A 27127-nucleotide genomic window follows, 5' to 3' on the forward strand; every position below is an offset into this window, starting at 1 on the left:
ACGATTGGTACTGTCAGTTTGACAGATGTTTCCCGCTCCCGTGGATTTACGCGTCACCTGAAGTCTGCCAGTACTCTGTGAGGTCTTCCCTAGTTCATGTGTTGAACCAGAGAGGGAATCGACGGTTATTTAAACAGCAAGTGCTCCAGTCAGGTACTGTGCAAGAAGAAGCAGTGAAGCCATGCAATGACGTGTGTGACGTCTGTGGCAGTTCACCAGTTCGTGACAGCGTAGTGGCTGACAGAGCCACTGGGTAGCTGAGGAAGGAGAGGACTATTTGGGGAATCCGGACGACTGCAGCTGAGACGTAGGCGGCAGCCGTTGTTGGGAGAAGACGACGGCCAGGAGAACGACTCCAACCCTTCAAGAAGTCAGGAAGGAGCACGGACCTGCAGAGGAAGAAGGCACGGAGACGACGCGCTAAACGGTGGGACGACGAGTGGTTCCGGTAGGACACGACGACGTGTGTGTGGGGGCGTTCCCGACACGAGGACCAGGAGCTACCTCTCGACTCTCATCGGAGGATAGGTTGAAGTAGGTGTTTCTAGTTTCCCTCCCCATTCCCCTTTAGTTAGCTATATTATTCGGCTATATTATCTAGCCTAAGGATTTTATATGTCGTGAGCAAGTCTCACCAATGTCCCAATAAAGCACCATTGTGCAAGATGTAGTACTATCAAGAGTACTTATAATACTTATGTTTATTATTGGTGTGTACAGGCACCAGGAACAAGTAATAAATTTACTGTGTTGTGTATATCTTTCTAGAGATTTTGATGAAAACATATAGTGATAAATATATATATAATATTATGCCATTATTTGGAAGTTAGGCTACGTGCCCAGAAACTATTTATTTTCCATGTATTGATGTTTGATTTATAATACATTATATATGTCTATGTTCATGCAGTGATTAATCATTTGTGAGTACAGTGAATTATTGTATTATCGCCCACGAGAGAAAGTACTGAAAACTCCAGTGTTTAATACTTCATAATATGTCATTGAATGAAGGGCAGTGAAAACCATTACAGTAAGTCATTGTAGCATTGATTGTAGAAACGACTGTTTGAGCCCGAGTATAGTGTAACTAAGTAATACATGCTATTGTGCCAATATCGAGTGTGCGAGTTTCTGGTAATATTGGAGAACTTAAAGAAACAGCGCGCGTGAATCTAGAAAACAAGCAATAAGCTTTCGCGCGGGGGCCAGGCGATCAGCTGTTCTTGACACTTGACGAGGAGGGGAGGGTTGCCACTTAGTGAGTGCATACTATTCGTGGGAACTACCGGCCGCAGCCAGAATCAGTTGATTTGTTTATTATTGTTTGGCCTTGTGACATCTTTCGTGCATTTTAAGTAAAATACAAAATTACCATTCTGTTTATATCATTCCCTCCATTGATCTTGTGGCTATATTATACTGAAAGCATAGAGTGATAAGAGTACATACCTGCCTGATTCCTGATCTTTTGAGTGTGACCTTGCCAAGGCTACCACTAATTCAACCAGTTCACTGAGGTGTTACTGGCCACCTAAAACACCAGTTGGCGACCTTGTGGTTAACCGTAGAGCCCGATTGTTGGGGAGGGCACATGACAGTCAAGTGAACGAGTCGTGTTCCCACTCCTTCTCAATCAGAGGCCGTTGAGATTGACTGGGAGACTCTCCTGGCGTGCAGTGGCGCCGTGAGGATCGAGTGAAGACCCGCAGGGCTACAGTGAGTGACCTTGAGCATAACTATTGCTCACCCCAGAGTAAGAGTAGAGTAGTGAAACCCCAACAATATATATATATATATATATATATATATATATATATATATATATATATATATATATATATATATATATATATATATATATATATAAATAATATATTTATATATAAATAATATATTTATATTTAAATAATATATTTATATATAAATAATATATTTATATATAAATAATATATTTATATATAAATAATATATTTATATATAAATTATATATTTATATATAAATATATTTATATATAAATATATATATAAATAATATATATATAAATAATATATATATATAAATAATATAAATATGATAACCTATGATAACCATCTTTGTAACCTATATGTAACTCCCTCTTTGTAACAAAGTTCAAATAAAGCAAATATATATGTGTACATACAAAAGAATAGGGGTGGTAGAAGATAATATTAGTGTTTAGTGAGTGACCACAAGGTCTCATCTGAATACTTTTTATTTTCTTCTCCGAGGCTATGGGTCCCCACATTGGCACCAGAGGTCTTCCTCACAAACTTTTTATATAATATATATATATATATATATAAATAATATATATATAAAGTTAAAACTAGCTAGTTATACGTAGATATATGATAACTAACCAACCCTACCAAACCTAACCTATCTAATCTATATATATATATATATATATATATATATATATATATATATATATATATATATATATATATATATATATATATATATATATATATATATATATATATATATATATATTTATATATATATATATTATAATATATATACACACACATATATATATAGGTTATATATATATATATATATATATATATATATATACATATATATATATATATATATATATATATATATATATATATATATATATTTATTTATTTATTATATATATACATATATACACACAGACAGATATATAGATTCTTCTATATAGACATTAGAGAAGATTCAGCGGTACGCTATGCACCAGGCTCGCCACCATTTTCCGTATTCATCATATCCAAGTCTGCTGTGTGATGCACATGTCTTCTTGCTTCACCACCCTGTAATGAAATATTGTTTGTTACTAATTGTTTCCAATAATACATTATTTTATTATATAATATTTAATTTATTAATTAAAAACCCTTTCCATATTATAGAAAAAAAAATCTAAAACAAGAATCTATATAAAACAATATTATATCCTGCATTATTCCAGCCCATTATTAGAGATAGTAGCCACCTCTTATTTTGGTTTTCTTTCATTATTAGTGATCAGAAAATTTAATATATCTCCATATTTAGTCAAAATCAGTTACATTATTGTATCTTATTCATAGCATAAATGTTCTCAAAGATTACTAAAAAGAGATTGAATTAGACTACAGCAAATTGGCAAACTTTACCTTGTATCTGTTTCCACCGAGTTTGTTTGGGGCGTTCTTCAACATATCAGCAATACTTGTCTCAACATCTCTTTCAGTTGCATTAGTGTGGGTGTTGATACAGGCTTCTGGAAATTTATAAGAATTAATTAATATATATAATTATAATTCACTTTGCCATTCCCCATTCCACAGTCCTCTCGTCCTTCCCACTTCCCCGTCTCCACATCCTGCCCACTATTCCCACTTCCCTGTCCCATCGTCCTCCTTACCATTTTCCCCTCCCCTGTCCCTTCTTCCTCCCCCACCATCTCCCATTCACCTGTCCCTTTGTCCTCCCCAGCATTCCCCTCTCCCCACCATCCCCAACTCCCCAGTCCCCTCGTCCTCCCCACCACTACCCTCTCCTCTGTCCCCTCGTCTTCCCCACCATCCCCCTCTCTCGTCCTCCCCACCATTCCAAACTACCTCATCCGATGCATTCTATAATGGTCTGATGCTTCCATCAGAAAATTGGGAACATCAAATGATCTGATATTCCCATCACTGAAAAATAAGAACAGCTAAAAAAATGAAATGAAAAAAATAAAAAAATAAACTATACTCATGAAATGAACAGTATGGTAAACAACACAGCTCAATTTCAATGCAATGTCACACAAAATTATTAAATCGAAATGAAAATAAATTGAAATCTATGAAAATTCAAATTATCAATGCAATCGGAAATATTGAAATAATATCGCAACATAATATAGTGTGGGTTCCTCTTACGTGCAACAGACGGTGCTGTTTTTCAAAAAAGGCATGCTTTTACCTGTCACAAGTGTGGCATCTATACTTATACTCACGAAATGAACGGTATGGTAAACAACATAGCTCAATTGCAATGCAATGTCACAATAACATTTAATAACAATAATAACAATAACATTTAAATATACTTTAAGATATAATCTAGAAGAAAATAAGAACATTGAAACGGTTCATGAACTCGATTTCAATAAAGGACACTATGGGGAACTTTGAAAAACAGTTAATGAGTATAATTAGACAGGCTTGTTGCTAGGCAGAGGAGTAAATAATGAGATATATGGCAAATTTTGCAAAATATACGGCACACAAACATTCATACCCAAACACGGGGGAGATACCAGAGGCTCTTAAAGCAGCAGACATAGCTCCTCTACACAAGGGAGGTAGTAAAGCATTGGCAAAGAATTTTAGACCAGTTGCACTAACATCCCACATAATAAAATTATTTGAGAGTGATCAGGAGTCAGGTTACTAGTTTTATAGAGACCAATGACCTCCACAATCCAGGCCAACATGGATTTAGAGCAGGAAGATATTGAAATATCTCTTACAGCTATCTCTCATGTCCTCTACAGTACAGTACAGTACAGCTATTTGACCATTACGACAAAATCACTGAGATATGAGATAATGATGATACTAACCTCATCTACTCAGACTCCAGCCCACTCATATTAAATAATGATGTAAACAATAAATTAAAAAAAAATCCACTTATTAATGTCAGCCAACAAACTCACACTAAACATTGAAAGGACCTACAACATCTTACTTGGTAGCAAATCAACAAATGCAATTCATCTACAGTTACACAATGTTAACATCAGAAATAAAAAAGATGGTAAGTTCCTTGGTCTATACTTAGATCTGCCCGAAACGCTATGAGTGCTAGTTGCTTTACAAGAATGTATAACTTCAAGTCACTGTACTCTCCCCCAATGTACCTTCTTGCATATAAAGAAAAAATAAATAAATAAACAAACACATAATAAATCAATACTTACTAAATTTTGTCTATTATGTAGCAAAGAAGCAGGTCTACGGAAGGCTTTTCTGTTGAGTTCGAAGCCCAGATTACTCGTGGTCTCTGAAATAAGTTAAGATTATAAGTATAAAATCTATAAAACCAAATAAATCCGGTATTGCTCAATTTCAGATGCAGACGTACTGAATGATATATCAGACTGTCAGCATGGTATTCGATCTGGAAGGTCCAGTGTAACGAATTTACTCAGTTTCTATGATCGAGCCACAGAGATCTATAAAGAATTCTGATCAAGAAAGAGATCTAGGGGTGGTTTTAGATAGAAAACTATAACCTGAGGATCATATTAAGAACATTGTGCGAGGGGCCTATGCTACACTTTTTAACTTTAGAATTGCTTTTAAATACATAGGTCAAAAAGTTTTAAAAGTTTTAAAAGTTTTTTAAACCTCTCGTGTATCATGAGTGTGGAAAAGCTTCAGATGGTGCATTCAGATGATGAATATTACCTAGTTCCTTGAACTGGAAAGAATGAAGACATATTGGTGCATTCGGATGATAAAAACTAACTACTGTAGTTCAATTGATCAACAGACTGTATATCATATGCAGACTGTATGTGGATCTGCGGGCCACTCCAAACAACAGCCTGGTTGACCAAGCTAAACCAGGCCTAAAGCACAAAGTGGTCCACTGGCACCGGCAACTTCAACCATAAATGTTCTCAAAGATTACTAAAAATGATTGAATTAGACTAGACTACAGTAAATTGGCAATCTTAACCGTGTATCTGTTTCCACCAATACAGTACATGCTTCAACATATCAGCAATACTTGATATGCAAATATATACACATATATCCATATACAGTATATACACATACATATATAATACAAAAATTATAAAATTTACTTACTTAATATTACATTGCAAATATTCCAGGTTTTGAAGACACTTTTCTTCTTGCGTTCAACAAGGTAAGGCTTGCACCACAGATTCTGTCAGGGGTGGAAGCGTATTAGCATTGTATAGAAAATATTTACCAAATAGTTTTAAATACATAAAACTACAAATAGTAATTATTGAATTATTACATTACGCTTATACTCGTACATTCTGTTAAAGTGTCAAATTTCTACATTAGACTACCATATTACCTATATTATTGTTAATAATGTATTGACAGATGCAATATGTATTAAAATTCTAAAAATAAGTAATGCATTATATACAATTTGTGGGAAACTGTCTGCTGAGAAAAGCTGATGTGGGGGTTGTTACAAGAGTGAGTAATAATTAAAGCTGGTGCATATAACATCCTTGTCAGGCACATGCAAAAGTGAACACTTCCAGAATTGGAGACATGCAGAAATGTAACATGTGGAAATAGAGGCATGCCAAAACAAAGACATGCATAAATTCAAATTCTTATCTAAATAATTTCTAGTGATTATTATATAAATTAATCCATCAGTACTAGATCAAATATTCACAAAAAAGGAGAAGAGATATTTGATATTCAATACCATCCTCCCTTTGGAAAGAGTAATCATGTCCTGTTGGACATTTATTATATGTTAAGATATAATCTAAAAGAAAATAGGGACATTGAAATGGTTGTTAAACTCTATTTCAATAAAGGACACTATAGGGAACCTCGAACCCTGTATTACAAGTGTAAGTGAAAATATTGGAAAAAATAATTAAAGCTAAATGTGAAGAACACCTGGAGACAAATGCTACACTTGCTTACATTTATGAATTGCTTTTAAATACATAGGTCAAAAATTTACCGATATGGTGCATTCGGAAGACAAACCAAATTTTTCACTTTTGACAATTGAGCACCTGCTACATCCAGATTCTAGGGAGGAAAGGAAGGACGATCTTACTGGATCCCATAGCCTCTCCGAGGCACAAACCAGGCTTGTACACAACCCTCCCCCTGCACCCGAGCTATGTCAACAGGTCGTTCTTTCTCTTCGCCCTTACATCATCACACACAGAGATCACAATAACGTGATGCATCAAAGGAACAAATCCACAAGGGCCGTGACGAGGATTCGAACCTGCGTCCGGGAGCATCCCAGACACTGCCTAAATCGACAGAGCTACAACAGGGTAAAAGGATCCAGGAAGTTCAGTAGAAGTTCGGTTTCAACCCTTTTACCCTGTTGTAGCTCAGTCGATTTAGGCAGTGGCTGGAATGCTCCCGGACGCAGGTTCGAATCCTCGTCATGGCCCTTGTGGAATTGTTGCAGAGGATCAAGAGAGTGATGCAGATGCTCGAGAGAGTGATGCAGAGGATTCAAGAGAGGGATTCAGAGGCTCAAGAGAGGGATGCAGAGGCTCAAGAGAGTTATGCAGAGGCTCAAGAGAGTGATGCAGAGGCAGAAGAGAGTGATGCAGAGTCTTAAGAGAGGGATGCAGAGGCCCCAGAGAGGGATGTAGAGGCTCAGGAGAGTGATGCCGAGGCTCAAGAGAGTGATGCAGAGGATCAAGAGAGGGTTGCAGAGGCTTAAGAGGCTGATGATGCAGAGGCTTACGAGAGTGATGCAGAGGCTAAAGAAAGTGATTCAAAGGTTTACGAGAAGGATGCAGAGGCTCAAGAGAGGGATGCAGGGGCTCAAGAGAGGGATGCAGAGGCTCAAGTGAGGGATGCAGAGGCACAAGAGAGGGATGCATAGGTTCTTGTGAGTGATGCAGAGGCTCAAGAGAGGGATGCAGAGGCTTAAGCGAGTGATGCAAATGCTCAGGAGAGGGATGCAAAGGCTGATGAGAGGGATGCAGGAGTTCAAGAGAGAGATGAAGAGGCTCAAGAAAGGGATGCAGAGGCTTAAGAGGGTGATGCAGAGGCTAAAGAGAGTGATGCAGAGGCTCAATAGAGGGATGCAGGGGCTCAAGAGAGTGATAGAGAGGCTCAAGAGAGTGATTCAGAGGTTTACGAGAGTGATGCAGAGGCTTAAGAGAGTGATGCAGAGGCTTACGAGAGTGATGCAGAGGCTTAAGAGAGTGGTGCAGAGGCTCAAGAGAGGGATGCAGACGCTCAAGAGAGGGATGAATAGGCCCAAGAGAGGGATGCAGAGGCTCAAGAGAGGGATGCAGAGGCTGAAGTGAGTGACGCAGAGGCACAAGAGAAAGATGCAGAGGCACTTGAGAGTAATGCAGAGGCTCAAGAGAGGGATGCAGATGCTCAACAGAATGATGTAGAGGCATAGGAGAGGGATGCAGAGGCTCAGGAGAGTGATGCAGAGGCTTAAGAGAGTGACGCAAAGGCTCATGAGAGGGATGCAGAGGCTCAAGAGAATGATGTAGAGGCATACGAGATGGATGCAGAGGCTCAGGAGAGTGATGCAGTGGCTCAATAGAGGGATGCAGGGGCTCAAGAGAGTGACAGAGAGGCTCAAGAGAGTGATTCAGAGTTTTACGAGAGTGATGCAGAGGCTTAAGAGAGTGATGCAGAGGCTTACGAGAGTGATGCAGAGGCTTATGAGAGTGGTGCAGAGGCTCAAGAGAGGGATGCAGACGCTCAAGAGAGGGATGAATGCAGAGGCTCAAGAGAGTGATGCAGAGGATCAAAAGAGTGATGCAGAGGTTGAAGAGAGAGATGCAGAGGCGTAAGAGAGTGATACAGATGCTCAAGAGAGTGATGCAGGGGCTCAAGAGAATGATGTAGAGGCTTAGAAGAAGGATGTAGAGGCACAAGAGAATGATGCAGAGGCTCAAGAGAGTGATGCAGAGGATCAAGAGAGGGATGCAGAGGTTTAAGAGAGTGATGCAGAGGTTCAAGAGAGTGATGCAAAGGCTCAAGAGAGTGATACAGAGACTCAAGAGAGTGATGCAGAGGCTCAGGAGAGGGATGCAGAGGCTCAAGAGAGTGATGCAGAGGATTAATAGAGGGATGCAGAGACTCAAGAGAGTGATGCAGAGGCTTAAGAGAGGGATGCAGAGGCTCAAGAGAATGATGCAGAGACTCAAGAGACTGCTGCAAAAGGCTCAAGAGAGGGGTGCTCAGGCTCCAGAGAGAGATGCAGAGGCTCAAGAGAGTGATGCAGAGGCTCAAGAGAGAAAGGCAGAGGCTTAAGAGAGTGATGCAGAGGCTCAAGAGAGTGAAGCAAAGGCTCATGAGAATGATGTAGAGCCTCAAGAGAGTGATAGAGAGGCTCAAGAGAGTGATGCAGAGGCTCAAGAGAGTGATGCAGACGATCAAGAGAGTGATGCAGAGGCTCAAGAGAGTGACGTAGAGGATCATGAAAAGGATGCAGAGGCTAAAGAGAGTGATGCACAGGCTCAGGAGATTGATGCAGAGCCTCAATAGAATGATAGAGAGGCTCAAGAGAGATGCAGAGGCTCAGTAGAGTGATGCAGACGATCAAGAGAGTGATGCAGAGGCTCAAGAGAGTGACGCAGAGGATCAAGTGAGAGAAGGAGAGGCCTAAGAGAGTGTTGCAGAGGCTGAAGAGAGTGATGCAAAGACTCTAGAGAGTGATGTAGAGGCTTAAGAGAGTGATGCAGAGGCTTAAGAGAGGGATGCAGAGGCTCAAGAGAGTCATTCAGTGGCTTACGAGAGTGATGCAGAGAATCAAGAGAGTGATGCACAGGCTCGAGAGAGTGATGCAGAGGCTCAAGAGAGTGTTGCAGAGGCTCAAGAGAGGGCTGAAGAGTCTGAAGAGAGTAATGCAGAGGCTTAAGAGAGTGAAGCAGAGGCTTATGAGAGTGATGCAGATGATCAAGAGAGGGTTGCAGAGGCTTAAGAGAGTGATGCAGAGGCTCAAGAGAGTGATGCAGAGGCTGAAGAGAGTGATGCAGAGTCTTAAGAGAGGGATGCAGAGGCTCCAGAGAGGGATGTAGAGGCTCAGGAGATTGATGCCGAGGCTCAAGAGAGTGATGCAGAGGATCAAGAGAGGGTTGCAGAGGCTCAAGAGAGGGATTCAGAGGCTCAAGAGAGGGATGCAGGGGCTCAAGAGAGGGATGCAGAGGCTCAAGTGAGGGATGCAGAGGCACAAGAGAGGGATGCATAGGTTCTTGTGAGTGATGCAGAGGCTCAAGAGAGGGATGCAGAGGCTTAAGCGAGTGATGCAAATGCTCAGGAGAGGGATGCAAAGGCTCATGAGAGGGATGCAGGAGTTCAAGAGAGAGATGAAGAGGCTCAAGAAAGGGATGCAGAGGCTTAAGAGGGTGATGCAGAGGCTAAAGAGAGTGATGCAGAGGCTCAATAGAGGGATGCAGGGGCTCAAGAGAGTGATAGAGAGGCTCAAGAGAGTGATTCAGAGGTTTACGAGAGTGATGCAGAGGCTTAAGAGAGTGATGCAGAGGCTTACGAGAGTGATGCAGAGGCTTAAGAGAGTGGTGCAGAGGCTCAAGAGAGGGATGCAGACGCTCAAGAGAGGGATGAATAGGCCCAAGAGAGGGATGCAGAGGCTCAAGAGAGGGATGCAGAGGCTGAAGTGAGTGACGCAGAGGCACAAGAGAAAGATGCAGAGGCACTTGAGAGTAATGCAGAGGCTCAAGAGAGGGATGCAGATGCTCAACAGAATGATGTAGAGGCATAGGAGAGGGATGCAGAGGCTCAGGAGAGTGATGCAGAGGCTTAAGAGAGTGACGCAAAGGCTCATGAGAGGGATGCAGAGGCTCAAGAGAATGATGTAGAGGCATACGAGATGGATGCAGAGGCTCAGGAGAGTGATGCAGTGGCTCAATAGAGGGATGCAGGGGCTCAAGAGAGTGACAGAGAGGCTCAAGAGAGTGATTCAGAGTTTTACGAGAGTGATGCAGAGGCTTAAGAGAGTGATGCAGAGGCTTACGAGAGTGATGCAGAGGCTTATGAGAGTGGTGCAGAGGCTCAAGAGAGGGATGCAGACGCTCAAGAGAGGGATGAATGCAGAGGCTCAAGAGAGTGATGCAGAGGATCAAAAGAGTGATGCAGAGGTTGAAGAGAGAGATGCAGAGGCGTAAGAGAGTGATACAGATGCTCAAGAGAGTGATGCAGGGGCTCAAGAGAATGATGTAGAGGCTTAGAAGAAGGATGTAGAGGCACAAGAGAATGATGCAGAGGCTCAAGAGAGTGATGCAGAGGATCAAGAGAGGGATGCAGAGGTTTAAGAGAGTGATGCAGAGGTTCAAGAGAGTGATGCAAAGGCTCAAGAGAGTGATACAGAGACTCAAGAGAGTGATGCAGAGGCTCAGGAGAGGGATGCAGAGGCTCAAGAGAGTGATGCAGAGGATTAATAGAGGGATGCAGAGACTCAAGAGAGTGATGCAGAGGCTTAAGAGAGGGATGCAGAGGCTCAAGAGAATGATGCAGAGACTCAAGAGACTGCTGCAAAAGGCTCAAGAGAGGGGTGCTCAGGCTCCAGAGAGAGATGCAGAGGCTCAAGAGAGTGATGCAGAGGCTCAAGAGAGAAAGGCAGAGGCTTAAGAGAGTGATGCAGAGGCTCAAGAGAGTGAAGCAGACGATCAAGAGAGTGATGCAGAGGCTCAAGAGAGTGACGTAGAGGATCATGAAAAGGATGCAGAGGCTAAAGAGAGTGATGCACAGGCTCAGGAGATTGATGCAGAGCCTCAATAGAATGATAGAGAGGCTCAAGAGAGATGCAGAGGCTCAGTAGAGTGATGCAGACGATCAAGAGAGTGATGCAGAGGCTCAAGAGAGTGACGCAGAGGATCAAGTGAGAGAAGGAGAGGCCTAAGAGAGTGTTGCAGAGGCTGAAGAGAGTGATGCAAAGACTCTAGAGAGTGATGTAGAGGCTTAAGAGAGTGATGCAGAGGCTTAAGAGAGGGATGCAGAGGCTCAAGAGAGTCATTCAGTGGCTTACGAGAGTGATGCAGAGAATCAAGAGAGTGATGCACAGGCTCGAGAGAGTGATGCAGAGGCTCAAGAGAGTGTTGCAGAGGCTCAAGAGAGGGCTGAAGAGTCTGAAGAGAGTAATGCAGAGGCTTAAGAGAGTGAAGCAGAGGCTTATGAGAGTGATGCAGATGATCAAGAGAGGGTTGCAGAGGCTTAAGAGAGTGATGCAGAGGCTCAAGAGAGTGATGCAGAGGCTGAAGAGAGTGATGCAGAGTCTTAAGAGAGGGATGCAGAGGCTCCAGAGAGGGATGTAGAGGCTCAGGAGATTGATGCCGAGGCTCAAGAGAGTGATGCAGAGGATCAAGAGAGGGTTGCAGAGGCTCAAGAGAGGGATTCAGAGGCTCAAGAGAGGGATGCAGGGGCTCAAGAGAGGGATGCAGAGGCTCAAGTGAGGGATGCAGAGGCACAAGAGAGGGATGCATAGGTTCTTGTGAGTGATGCAGAGGCTCAAGAGAGGGATGCAGAGGCTTAAGCGAGTGATGCAAATGCTCAGGAGAGGGATGCAAAGGCTCATGAGAGGGATGCAGGAGTTCAAGAGAGAGATGAAGAGGCTCAAGAAAGGGATGCAGAGGCTTAAGAAAGTGACGCAGCGGCTCAAAAGAGGGATGCAGAGGCTTAAGAGGGTGATGCAGAGGCTAAAGAGAGTGATGCAGAGGCTCAATAGAGGGATGCAGGGGCTCAAGAGAATGATAGAGAGGCTCAAGAGAGTGATTCAGAGGTTTACGAGAGTGATGAAGAGGCTTAAGAGAGTGATGCAGAGGCTTACGAGAGTGATGCAGAGGCTTAAGAGAGTGGTGCAGAGGCTCAAGAGAGGGATGCAGACGCTCAAGAGAGGGATGAATAGGCCCAAGAGAGGGATGCAGAGGCTCAAGAGAGGGATGCAGAGGCTGAAGTGAGTGACGCAGAGGCACAAGAGAAAGATGCAGAGGCACTTGAGAGTGATGCAGAGGCTAAAGAGAGGGATGCAGATGCTCAACAGAATGATGTAGAGGCTTAGGAGAGGGATGCAGAGGCTCAGGAGAGTGATGCAGAGGCTTAAGAGAGTGAGGCAAAGGCTAATGAGAGGGATGCAGAGGCTCAAGAGAATGATGTAGCGGCTTACGAGATGGATGCAGAGGCTCAGGAGAGTGATGCAGAGGCTCAATAGAGAGATGCAGGGGCTCAAGAGAGTGATAGAGAGGCTCAAGAGAGTGATTCCGAGTTTTACAAGAGTGATGCAGAGGCTTAAGAGAGTGATGCAGAAGCTTACGAGAGTGATGCAGAGGCTTATGAGAGAGGTGCAGAGGCTCAAGAGAAGGATGCAGACGCTCAAGAGAGGGATGAATGCAGAGGCTCAAGAGAGTGATGCAGAGGATCAAGAGAGTGATGCAGAGGTTGAAGAGAGAGATGCAGAGGCGTTAGAGAGTGATACAGATGCTCAAGAGAGTGATGCAGGGGCTCAAGAGAATGATGTAGAGGCTTAGAAGAAGGATGTAGAGGCTCAAGAGAATGATGCAGAGGCTCAAGAGCGTAATGCAGAGGATCAAGAGAGGGATGCAGAGGTTTAAGAGAGCGATGCAGAGGATCAAGAGAGTGATGCAAAGGCTCAAGAGAGTGATACAGAGACTCAGGAGAGTGATGCAGAGGCTCAACAGAGGGATGCAGAGGCTCAAGAGAGTGATGCAGAGGATTAATAGAGGGATGCAGAGCCTCAAGAGAGTGATGCAGAGGCTTAAGAGAGGGATGCAGAGGCTCAAGAGAATGATGCAGAGACTCAAGAGAGTGCTGCAAAAGGCTCAAGAGAGGGGTGCTCAGGCTCCAGAGAGAGATGCAGAGGCTCAAGAGAGTGATGCAGAGGCTCAAGAGAGAAAGGCAGAGGCTTAAGAGAGTGATGCAGAGGCTCAAGAGTGTGAAGCAAAGGCTCATGAGAATGATGTAGAGCCTCAAGAGAGTGATTGAGAGGCTCAAGAGAGTGATGCAGAGGCTCAAGAGAGTGATGCAGAGGATCATGAGAGGGATGCAGAGGCTAAAGAGAGTGATGCACAGGCTCAGGAGATTGATGCAGAGCCTCAATAGAGTGATAGAGAGGCTCAAGAGAGATGCAGAGGCTCAGGAGAGTGATGCAGACGATCAAGAGAGTGATGCAGAGGCTCAAGAGAGTGATGCAGAGGATCAAGTGAGAGAAGGAGAGGCCTAAGAGAGTGTTGCAGAGGCTGAAGAGAGTGATGCAAAGACTCTAGAGAGTGATGTACAGGCTTAAGAGAGTGATGCAGAGGCTTAAGAGAGGGATGCAGAGGCTCAAGAGAGTGATTCAGAGGCTTACGAGAGTGATGCAGAGAATCAAGAGAGTGATGCACAGGCTCGATAGAGTTATGCAGAGGCCTCAAGAGAGGGATTCAGTGGCTTAAGAGAGTGATGCAGAGGCTCAAGAGAGTGTTGCAGAGGCTCAAGAGAGGGCTGAAGAGTCTGAAGAGAGTAATGCAGAGGCTTAAGAGAGGGATGCAGAGGCTCAAGAGAGTGATGTAGAGGCATAAGAGAGTGAGGCCGAGACTTAGGAGAGGACGCCAGAGGCTGAAGAGAGTAATGCAGAGGCTGAAGAGAGTGTTGCAGAGGCTCAAAAAAACATGCAGAGGCTCAAGAGAGTGATGCAGAGGCTCAAGAGAGTGATGCAGAGGCTGAAGAGAGTGTTGCAGAGGCTTAAGAGAGGGATGCAGAGGCTCAAGAGAGGGATGCAGAGGCTTAAGAGAGTGATGCAGAGGCTGAAAAGAGTGTTGCAGAGGCTTAAGAGAGGGATGCAGAGGCTCAAGAGAGGGATGCAGATGCTTAAGAGAATGATGCAGAGGCTGATAAGAGTGTTGCAGAGGCATAAGAGAGGAATGCATAGGCTCAGGAGAGTGATGCAAAGGCTCAAGAGAGTGATGCAGAGGCTTAAGAGAGGGATGCAGAGGCTCAAGAGAGGGATGTAGAGGCTCAAGAGAGTGATGCAGAGGCTCAAGAGAGGGATGCAGAGGCACAAGAGAATGATGTAGAGGCTTTAGAGAGGGATGCAGAGGCTCAAGAGAATGATGCAGGTGCTCAAGAGAGTGATGCAGAGGCTTAAGAGAGGGATGCAGAGGATCAAGAGAGTGATGCAGAGGCTTAGGAGAGGAGTGTAGAGGCTGAAGAGAATGATGCAAAGGCTTACGAGAGGGAGGCAGAGACTAAAGAGAATGATGCAGAGGCTTAGGAGAGGGATGCAGAGGCTCAAGAGAAGGATGCAGAGGCTCAAGAGAGGGATGCAGGGGCTCAAGAGAGGAATGCAGAGGCTCAAGTGAGGGAAGCAGAGGCACAAGAGAGAGATGCAGAGGCTCTTGAGAGTGACGCAGAGGCACAAGAGAGAGATGCAGAGGCTCATGAGAGGGATGCAGATCCTTAAGAGAGTGATGCAGAGGCAGAAGAGAGTGTTGCAGATGCATAAGAAAGTGATGCAGAGGCTCTAGAGAGTGATGCAGAGGCTTATGAGAGTGATGCAGAGGCTTAAGAGAGGGATGCAGAGGCAGAAGAGAGTGTTGCAGATGCATAAGAGAGTGATGCAGAGGCTTACGAGAGTGATGCAGAGGCTTACGAGAGGGATGGAGAGGCTCAAGAGAGGGATGCAGAGGCTCAAGTGAGGTATGCAGAGGCACAAGAGAGGGATGCAGAGGCTCTTGAGAGTGATGCAGAGACTCAAGAGAGGGATGCAGTGGCTTAAGAGAGTGATGCAAAGGCTCAAGAGAGAGATGCAGAGGCTCATGTGAGGGATGCAGGAGTTCAAGTGAGGGATGCAGACGCTCAAGTGAGGGATGCAGAGGCAAAAAAGAGGGATTCAGAGGCTCTTGAGAGTGATGCAGAGGCTTAAGAGAGTGATGCAGAGGCTTAAGAGAGGGATGCAGAGGCTCAAGCGAGGGATGCAGAGGCTGAAGAGAGGGATGCAGGGGCTCAAGTGAGGGATGCAGAGCCTCAAGTGAGGGGTGCAGAGGCACAAGAGAGGGATGCAGAGACTCTTGAGAGGGATGCAGAGGCTTAAGAGAGTGATGCAAAGGCTCAGGAGAGGGATGCAGAGGCTTATGAGAGGGATGCAGGAGTTCAAGAGATTGATGCAAAGGCTCAAGAAAGGGATGCAGAGGCTTAAGAAAGTGATGCAGAGGCTGAAAAGAGTGTTTCAGAGGCTTAAGAGAGGGATGCAGAGGCTCAAGAGAGTGATGCAAAGGTTCAAGAGAGTGATGCAGAGGCTCAAGAGAGTGTTGCAGAGGCCTAAGAGAGGGATGCAGAGGCTCAAGAGAGGGATGCAGATGCTTAAGAAAGTGATGCAGAGGCTGAAGAGAGTGTTGCAGAGGCATAAGAGAATGATGTAAAAGGCTCAAGAGAGTGATGCAAAGGCTCAAGCGAGTGATGCAGAGGCTCAAGAGAGGGATGCAGAGGCTTAAGAGAGGGATGCAGAGGGTCAAGAGAGGAATGTAGAGGCTCAAGAGATGGATGTAGGGTCTCAAGAGAGGGATGCAGAGGCTCAAGAGAGGGATGCAGAGGCTCAAGAGAGAGATGCAGAGGCTTAAGAGAGTGATGCAGAGGTTCAAGAGAGTGATGCAGAGGCACAAGAGAATGATGTAGAGGCTTAAGAGAGGGATGCAGAGGCTAAAGAGAATGATGCAGGGGCTCAAGAGAGTAATGCAGAGGCTTTAGATAGGGATTTAAAAGTTCAAGAGAGTGATGGAGAGGCTTAACCCAGCAAACACAAATCATCTACACAACGTTCGCCTATCTCTTGCCATAGGTGTGGGAATGATTTGCATTGAGAATGGTGCAGGAGAGCCTTTGAGAAACTTTTACTCAAAAAATCCAAACACAAAGGTTTAATTATAAATTGTTTTTCTACAATTATTTTCTTCCAAATGTAAAACAAATAGTTTTTACATGTTTAAATATAAAATTTATGGTGTTTTTTTTGTAAAATTCATTAATAAATTGTGAATGATATATATTGGCTGAGTGAAACCTTTATAATCCATTTAGTTATAATTTGAACAGAAAAAAGTATTTTTCCAAATTTTCTAAAAATTGCTCTTTTTAACACAATTTGACTCCTTATACATTCCACTAAACACTATATCATGTTTAAATATATAATTTATGTATTATTCTCTAAAATTATTTATATAAATTATATAAGTTGTTGGAAAGTGGTGTTAAGGATTCTGAAAACATTTTGTTGTGTTAATATGTTCTTATTAACTATGTCTCAAGTTCACAGTTTATCAAACAAGAATATTAACATTCGTCAACTCTTAAAATCTTATATGTTATCTTGCTGGTGCAAAAAAGGGTGAATCTTTAGGAACAGCTATAGTATCTATATATCACAAATGGTGTTTTCCCTAACTCAAACAATGTAGGGTTTATTATTCTACACATATTTCTAATGACTCTTAGATGTTTACATTCTCTGAAGTATAATTGTGAAGGCTGTGTCCATCACTCTCAACACTGATTCTTAAACTCGTCTCTGCAGGTTCAACTATATAATTAGTTTCCATTTTGAATTTCCATGGACATTTGTATCCAAAATGAAACCAATGTGGTTTCCTTCAGCGCCTTCAGCCAGCACATTTGCTCATTCATTTCCACAGATTCCAACAAGGTAGGGGATTTACAGAAATTTGTATATTCATATTGTTATATATTAAAAATATGAATGCAGTTCAATATGATAAGACAAATACATGAGTTTATGATAAATTCGTTTTCTGTGATATACCATTGATATGCTCTTTGTTTCTTTAAACGGCAGACTAAACTAAAGTGCTCACATCAACAGATTTGATGTATAAATGGTCAACGCTCAACAGAGTTAGTATAAATGTATTAGTATAAATCTTACTTGTCTCATTGTTAATTCACATTCAATGTCAACTTGTGGTTTTGATGTGGCACGTTTGGCCAAGACACCCCACCCCATTATGCACCCCATACCCATCTTGTGGGCGGTTGTGGAAAGGGTTACAGAGGCACATAATGGGCTCAGGGACTGAACCCCACAATTCATTTAGCTAAGCAAGTTACAATCTTGATGAGCTAGTTACAAAATTCAATATAAGTCATCACATCAACAATGGGTTCGAGATCGACCTCAAGTACAGGTTCTAAATTAAGCAACTGACATATGTGGAGAGCTAGTATCAAAATTTATATGTTTGTCCTGCACACCGTCCCCCATCCAGTGGGCAGCGGTGGATAGGTTACAATCACTTAGTTGTTATCTACAGTTAGCAAACTGGGGATATTTGGCTAAAATTTCTGGTAGCAGATCATTTTGAATGAAATATTGACACATCGCTGGAACATTGGTTATAGAATTGTCTCTAAATTCATGTATCTTTTCGCACTCCATCACATAGTGACGGAGGGTGTGCGAATAATTTTGTTGACACAGTTTACATTTGGTCAGGTCTACATCAGCAGATAATGAGAATTCCCAGAGATACTTGTAACCGAGTCTAAGCCGAGCAGTAGTAACATCTAGAAGTCTGCTGATTTTATTGGATGATCCATAGATGTGTGGCTCCTCTTGTATGATATGTATGATAGATGGAATTACTAGTTCCAGTTTCTAGGCAGGCGATGAGTACTCACAATAACCTTAATTAAGCGTCAAAACAAAAATGTGTATACTCTTTTTACTCTCCTGACCTTAGTTCTCGAGCTATGTATTTCATTTTGGTACCAACGTGTTCGCAATAACATTCTCTAGAAGAAAATCAGCAAAAACGGTCACCAAAAGTTATATGAATACCAGCACCCAATAAATACCTACGTAGATGACTCGCCGTGAGTGCCCAAGAGCAACAAAATGTTTTTACTCTTGGGATTGTTATCACTTCCACACTTGTCCTACAGCGTTAATTTTGGTATCAATGTACTCGCAATGAAATTCCCAACACGGTGATATGAATATAAACGTAGAATAATGGTCGCTGCCCACCCGCAAGAGTGTGGGAAGTGGCGGAACTGTTACCCAGTATTGGTGACAAGACGACACATGGGCGATACAGTGCTTTGAAAGTTTATAATTATATCACTGACCTGACATTATTATTGTATGTACGTCATTCATTTTTGTGCCAATGTTTTCGCAATAGAATGTTCTATGAGCCCGTAGGCAAAAAAGAGCAACAAAGCGTAAGATAGAATAGCACCATATATAAAACAACGCTGGTACATATCAGTGAGCGTCAAACACACACGAAATGTGTGTGTTTGATGGTGGTCAAACGATGTTTGATGTGTTTGATCAGGTGATGTCCTGATCCGCATAATTAAAGTATGAATTATGTTGAGAAAAAATAAGAAAAAAGGGAAAAAACAGGGGTGGGAGAAACATGACAGAAAAAGAGTAAAAATACAATTTGGTCAACAAAACAGCATTGTTTAAAATAAAAGATATGGATTGACATTTTGGTGGTTAGGTAGGTTACATTGAGTTAATTAGGTAGTACTTAGTGTTTATCTGTTATAGATAGGAGCTGCATGCCTGGTATGGGCCAATAGGCCTTCTGCAGTTACCTTTGTTTTTATGTTTTTGCCCTGTAACCTAAATGGTTAGAGAGGCACAAATATGGGCTTAGGGACTGAACCCCACACTACATTTAGCTAAGCTGGTTACAATCTTGATGATATAGTTACAAAATTCTGTATAAGTCGTCACATTATTAATGGGTTCGAGATCAACCACAATTTCCTGAATGGATATAACAAAGGGGATATTAATAGGTTATTAAAATTGTCAACACACGATAGAACACGAAACAATGGGTATAAATTGGATAAGTTTAGATTTAGGAAAGACTTGGGTAAATACTGGGTCAGTAACAGGGTTGTTGATTTGTGGAATTTTTCTTAACTTATAAATTTATCTTTATTTATCTTAAACTGGTTGGGAGAGGTACAGTTTTTAACATAATTGGGAAGGTCATTCCACATTCGAGGTCCCTTGATTTGTAAAGCATTTCTAGTTTGACTAAGTCGTACTCTTGGAATATCAAATAGGTATTTGTTTCTGGTGTGGTGCTCATGGGATCTGTTACAACCTTCTAGGAAGCTTTTAGGGTCAGGATTGACATTACAGTGCAGCGTTTTATATATATAAAATACACATGAGAGTATGTGCAGGGACTTAATATCTAACATATTCAGAGATTTGAGTAAGGGGTCCATATATACTGCCCGGTTGCCTGAAATGCTATATGCCTACTATATTGGCTTTAGGTATTGTATGCACTAGCTCTATCTATAAATCCAACATTATGTTTGTAAATCAACTATGTATGTATTTTCCTGAATAAAATTGACTTTACTGTACACGTATATGCTAGGTGGATTTGTTATCCCCTATCGTTTGGGAGAAAAAAAATGACTAATACGTTCGGCGAATGACTTTGACTTCAACTTCACTTTGACTTCGTTCATGTCATCGTATTTTCCGTAATATATAAATGTTATGACAATGCAATTATATTATTGTGTGCAAATAAGTTGGAAATTTCATGTACCCTAAAAATAGTAAAATAAAGAAAAAGAATAATTAAATAATTGTTGTAGTAAATTGTCACACGTTCATCATACGCAAACGAACACACAGTTTGGAGCGTCAGTACAACAAGACCGCCGCCATTTTAAAACACGGCTTCGAATGTAAGTAATATTTTTCTCGTACTAACACTGTGTTATGCAATAGATTAGGTCTTGAATTCACAAATTTAGTTGTTACATCTGACAGAGTATGTTAGACGGTGTAATGCTGGTCCATGTTGACGTATTTGTGGGCTTGATTGGTTTACATGTGATGGCACACAATATCGGCACCCCACAACATGCTGTTGAAGTTGGAATGCATGGCATAGGCTCCTCACACAATGTTCTTTATGTGGTCCTCAGGTGATAGTTTTCTATTTAGAACCACCCCTAGATCTCTTTCTTTATCAGAATTCCTTAAAGATTTCTCACATGGTTTTCCTAATGATAGATTGTGGGCTGTAAGGGACAGGTTTGATGTATGGATTAGTTGACAGAAGTTCCAGTCCACCTGTAGACAGGGATCTCACATCAGCTTGTATATTATACAAGGATAAGATTTGATAAATTCAGTTATTTGACTGAACACTGGCTCTGTTTAAATCAGAGATTTAAACATACATAGTCTAACCTAGCTCCTTTCTTTTTTACCTAGCCTAACCTAGCACACAATATCGGCACCCCACAACATGCTGTTGAAGTTGGAATGCATGGCATAGGCTCCTCACACAATGTTCTTTATGTGGTCCTCAGGTGATAGTTTTCTATTTAGAACCACCCCTAGATCTCTTTCTTTATCAGAATTCCTTAAAGATTTCTCACATGGTTTTCCTAATGATAGATTGTGGGCTGTAAGGGACAGGTTTGATGTATGGATTAGTTGATAGAAGTTCCAGTCCACCTGTAGACAGGGATCTCACATCAGCTTGTATATTATACAAGGATAAGATTTGATAAATTCAGTTATTTGACTGAACACTGGCTCTGTTTAAATCAGAGATTTAAACATACATAGTCTAACCTAGCTCCTTTCTTTTTTACCTAGCCTAACCTAGCCTAACCTAGCACACAATATCGGCACCCCACAACATGCTGTTGAAGTTGGAATGCATGGCATAGGCTCCTCACACAATGTTCTTTATGTGGTCCTCAGGTGATAGTTTTCTATTTAGAACCACCCCAAGATCTCTTTCTTTATCAGAATTCCTTAAAGATTTCTCACATGGTTTTCCTAATGATAGATTGTGGGCTGTAAGGGACAGGTTTGATGTATGGATTAGTTGATAGAAGTTCCAGTCCACCTGTAGACAGGGATCTCACATCAGCTTGTATATTATACAAGGATAAGATTTGATAAATTCAGTTATTTGACTGAACACTGGCTCTGTTTAAATCAGAGATTTAAACATACATAGTCTAACCTAGCTCCTTTCTTTTTTACCTAGCCTAACCTAGCCTAACCTAGCACACAATATCGGCACCCCACAACATGCTGTTGAAGTTGGAATGCATGGCATAGGCTCCTCACACAATGTTCTTTATGTGGTCCTCAGGTGATAGTTTTCTATTTAGAACCACCCCTAGATCTCTTTCTTTATCAGAATTCCTTAAAGATTTCTCACATGGTTTTCCTAATGATAGATTGTGGGCTGTAAGGGACAGGTTTGATGTATGGATTAGTTGATAGAAGTTCCAGTCCACCTGTAGACAGGGATCTCACATCAGCTTGTATATTATACAAGGATAAGATTTGATAAATTCAGTTATTTGACTGAACACTGGCTCTGTTTAAATCAGAGATTTAAACATACATAGTCTAACCTAGCTCCTTTCTTTTTTACCTAGCCTAACCTAGCCTAACCTAGCACACAATATCGGCACCCCACAACATGCTGTTGAAGTTGGAATGCATGGCATAGGCTCCTCACACAATGTTCTTTATGTGGTCCTCAGGTGATAGTTTTCTATTTAGAACCACCCCTAGATCTCTTTCTTTATCAGAATTCCTTAAAGATTTCTCACATGGTTTTCCTAATGATAGATTGTGGGCTGTAAGGGACAGGTTTGATGTATGGATTAGTTGATAGAAGTTCCAGTCCACCTGTAGACAGGGATCTCACATCAGCTTGTATATTATACAAGGATAAGATTTGATAAATTCAGTTATTTGACTGAACACTGGCTCTGTTTAAATCAGAGATTTAAACATACATAGTCTAACCTAGCTCCTTTCTTTTTTACCTAGCCTAACCTAGCTTGTTTTCCCAAGCCGGTCTATGGCCCATGTTTTTTTTCGATGCCTCAGTGGTCCATGCACATGTCCGTTCAAGGGGATTAAATAGCCGTTCTATGGCCCCAGGGTTTTACGAACTTCTTTTTCCCAAGCCGGTCTATGGCCCGTGTTTTTTTTTATGCCTCAGTGGTCCATGCACAGGTCCGTTCAAGGGGATTAAATAGCCGTTCTATGGCCCCAGGGTTTTCTCAAATTTTCTTTCATAGCCGGTCTATGGCCCCTGGGTTTTACAAACTTTTTTTCCCAAGCCGGTCTATGGCGTGTATGTTAAATAAACCAAATTTTTCACTTTTGACAATTGAGCACCTGCTACATCCAGATTCTAGGGAGGAAAGGAATATAATATAATATCTAATATATCTATCTGTGTGAAATAGATTAAATCCATTTATTTGATATTCAGCTAATAGTTCTGTATTTTCTACATTCATCCATGTTTTGGTAAGTGCAATAATATGTATTGTTTCATTGCAGATTAGAGATTCAAGATAGTTCTAGATTTCCGAAGTACTGAAACGCGCGCCATACAGGCTTGGTGGATCTAGGTGCAAGGTAAAATTATTTACATTTACTTTGTGTATTTATATGCATATATGCATTTATATGCATTATTCTCTAGAATAATAGATCTCGTAATAATTTTGCAAAAATAGTGGCATTTACTATTTTAAAAAGCTCGGGTGCAGGGGGGGGGGGGTTTGTGTAAAAGCCTGGTTTGTGCCTCGGAGAGGCTATGGGATCCAGTAAGATCGTCCTTCCTTTCCTCCCTAGAATCTGGATGTAGCAGGTGCTCAATTGTCAAAAGTGAAAAATTGGTTTTGTCTTCCGAATGCACCATTTCTGTAAATTTGCTAATAATCTTTTAAAAATAGTAAATGCCATTATTTTTGCAAAATTATTACGAGATCTATTATACTAATAACGGTTTGATAAAATTTGGTAAAATCAAAATATAAATTCAATAAAATCAAATTCTTCACTTGCTACAGCAACAGGAATGTGTGTGTATGTATTTGTGTTGTTGAATATGACCGAAAGTGTAAGATTAATGATTCTAACACAAATCGTCTGAATATTTGTTTTTCTTCACTGTCGAGAGTAGTTAAAAAAATTTACTCGAGTTTATTTTCACACTTTATTTATGGTCCTTAAGTCCCTCTCCTTAATGCTGCTGCTGTTTCTCGCATCTTTGCATCGCTTGTATGTTTGGGGGTTTGGCCTCTTGCTATATATTGATTCCATTTGTGTGTGTTTGGGTCTCAGGCCCTCTCGCAATTTCTGTTGAACAAACCCCTTTTCCTAGTTCTGCATCTCTCCTTTGGTACAAATTTTGTTGTGCTTTTATCATATATTTCACAAAACTTGACATACATTTCATTTACTTCATGTCCTATCAGCAAGTGTTTGTCAAATTCTTTAAGGAAAGTTTATCATCCTGATTGCAGATCTCTAGCGATATTATGTCAACTTCTTGTGGATTCGCAATCATTATTTAATTTACCTTTAGGTGTTCTTTCACCAGCACAGCAACACTGTACCTCTCCCAACCAGTTTAAGATAAAAACTAAGTACTAACTAATTAACTCAATGTAACCTACCTTACCCCCAAAATGACAACCCATGTCTTCTATTTTAAACAATGCTGTTTTGTTGACCAAATTGTATTTTTGTTTTTTTCTGCAATGTTTCCCCCCCCCCACCACTCTACCACCACATTGAGTTTAGTAGCTCTGTGCACGTCAGGTGCTGTTTAATATACAGACCTACTCCTCCATTTGACCTAGTTTCTCTATCACATCTATATCACTTTGTGCTTTAGCCCTGGTGGAGCTTGGTCCACCAGGGTGTTGTTTGGAGTGGCCCGCAGATCCACATACAGTCTGCATATGATATACAGTCTGTTGATCAATTAAACTACAGTAGTTAGTTTTATTCACCGAATGCACCAATATGTGTTCATTCTTCCCAGATGAAGGAACTAGGTAATATTCATCATCTGAATGCACCATCTGATGCTTTAACACACTCATGATACACGAGAGGTTTAAAAAACTTTTAAAACTTTTAAAACTTTTTGACCTATGTATTTAAAAGCAATTCTAAAGTTAAAAAGTGTAGCATAGGCCCCTCGCAGAATGTTCTTAATATGATCCTCAGGTTATAGTTTTCTATCTAAAACCACCCCTAGATCTCTTTCTTGATCAGAATTCTTTATAGATCTCAGTGGCTCGATCATAGAAACTGCTCTAAATCCTTGTTGGCCTGGATTGTGGAGGTCATTGGTCTCTATAAAACTAGTAATCTGACTCCTGATCACTCTCAAATAATTTTATTATGTGGGATGTTAGTGCAACTGGTCTATAATTCTTTGCCAATGCTTGTGTTGTGTTGTGTTGTTTTGGTAGTGATGTGCAATGTGTTGTTTTGGTAGTGATTCGTCCAGTTCTGGTAGTAGTGCGGTTGTTGTGTAGTGTAGTACTTGTGTGCTTGTTAATGACTTGTATTCCAGTCTTGTGGGTATCTCCTTTCCCCTACGGGCCAACTGCTTTGTTCTTACCTAGCATTTTGCTTTGTTTGGGTATGAATGTTTGTGTGCCGTATATTTTGCAAAATTTGCCATATATCTCATTATTTACTCCTCTGCCTAGCAACAAGTCTGTCTAATTATACTCATTAACTGTTTTTTCAAAGTTCCCCATAGTGTCCTTTATTGAAATCGAGTTCATGAACCGTTTCAATGTTCTTATTTTCTTCTAGATTATATCTTAAAGTATATTTAAATGTTATTGTTATTATTGTTATTAAATGTTATTGTGACATTGCATTGCAATTGAGCTATGTTGTTTACCATACCGTTCATTTCGTGAGTATAAGTATAGATGCCACACTTGTGACAGGTAAAACCATGCCTTTTTTGAAAAACAGCACCGTCTGTTGCACGTAAGAGCAACCCACACTATATTATGTTGCGATATTATTTCAATATTTCCGATTGTATTGATAATTTGAATTTTCATAGATTTCAATTTATTTTCATTTCGATTTAATAATTTTGTGTGACATTGCATTGAAATTGAGCTGTGTTGTTTACCATACTGTTCATTTCATGAGTATAGTTTATTTTTTTATTTTTTTCATTTCATTTTTTTAGCTGTTCTTATTTTTCAGTGATGGGAATATCAGATCATTTGATGTTCCCAATTTTCTGATGGAAGCATCAGACCATTATAGAATGCATCGGATGAGGTAGTTTGGAATGGTGGGGAGGACGAGAGGGGGGTATGGTGGGGAAGACGAGGGGACAGAGGAGAGGGTAATGGTGGGGAGGACGAGGGGACTGGGGAGTTGGGGATGGTGGGGACAGGGGAATGCTGGGGAGGACAAAGGGACAGGTGAATGGGAGATGGTGGGGGAGGAAGAAGGACAGGGGAGGGGAAAATGGTAAGGAGGACGATGGGACAGGGAAGTGGGAATAGTGGGGATGATGTGGGGACAGGGAAGTGGGAAGGACGAGAGGACTGTGGAATGGGGAATAGCAAAGTGAATTATAATTATATATATTAATTAATTCTTATAAATTTCCAGAAGCCTGTATCAACACCCACACTAATGCAACTGAAAGAGATGTTGAGACAAGTATTGCTGATATGTTGAAGAACGCCCCAAACAAACTCGGTGGAAACAGATACAAGGTAAAGTTTGCCAATTTGCTGTAGTCTAATTCAATTTCTTTTTAGTAATCTTCGAGAACATTTATGCTATGAATAAGATAAAATAATGTAACTGATTTTGATTTATTTACTATTTATTATTTATTTACCGTTATTAGTATAATAGATCTCGTAATAATTTTGCAAAAATAATGGCATTTACTATTTTAAAAGCTCAGGTGCAGGGGGGGGGGTTATGTAAAAGCCTGGTTTGTGCCTCGGAGAGGCTATGGGATCCAGTAAGATCGTCCTTCCTTTCCTCCCTAGAATCTGGATGTAGCAGGTGCTCAATTGTCAAAAGTGAAAAATTGGTTTTGTCTTCCGAATGCACCATTTCTGTAAATTTGCTAATAATCTTTTAAAAATAGTAAATGCCATTATTTTTGCAAAATTATTACGAGATCTATTATACTAATAACGGTTTGATAAAATACAGTAGACTGCCTACTGGTTTTACCTGTAATAAGGTTTGATACAGATGATTATGATTATGGTTTTGGCCTCCACCACCCTCTCACCTAACTTGTTCCAACCATGTCTACCACGGTTTTGTCTTCCGAATGCACCATTTCTGTAAATTTGCTAATAATCTTTTAAAAATAGTAAATGCCATTATTTTTGCAAAATTCCTGAATATTGTCAAAATGACGGAAACCCATATGTCAAAAACACATGGAGATATACCAATCCTGGAAGACATTCTTCCATCCCCACTTGAAACTGTTGAGCAGGTGGAAAGTCTGTCACATGAGCTAAAAGT

At 41.1% G+C, this 27127-nt stretch overlaps 1 protein-coding gene across 1 annotated transcript in view; it reads left to right on the forward strand.

Annotated features, from left to right (window-relative positions):
• The first annotated feature begins 23131 nt into the window (after window positions 1–23131).
• The window catches only part of LOC138368133 (uncharacterized), a 6054-nt gene continuing 2058 nt past the window's right edge, over window positions 23132–27127 (forward strand). Inside the window, exons 1-2 of the mRNA XM_069330427.1 lie at window positions 23132–23209; window positions 26243–26349. Coding sequence (XP_069186528.1) covers window positions 26305–26349 — 45 coding nt within the window. The 5' untranslated portion in view covers window positions 23132–23209; window positions 26243–26304. The remainder of the gene's footprint in view (window positions 23210–26242; window positions 26350–27127) is intronic.

This window comes from Procambarus clarkii, chromosome 24 (genome assembly GCF_040958095.1).
Source record: "Procambarus clarkii isolate CNS0578487 chromosome 24, FALCON_Pclarkii_2.0, whole genome shotgun sequence".
Taxonomy (NCBI): domain Eukaryota; kingdom Metazoa; phylum Arthropoda; class Malacostraca; order Decapoda; family Cambaridae; genus Procambarus; species Procambarus clarkii.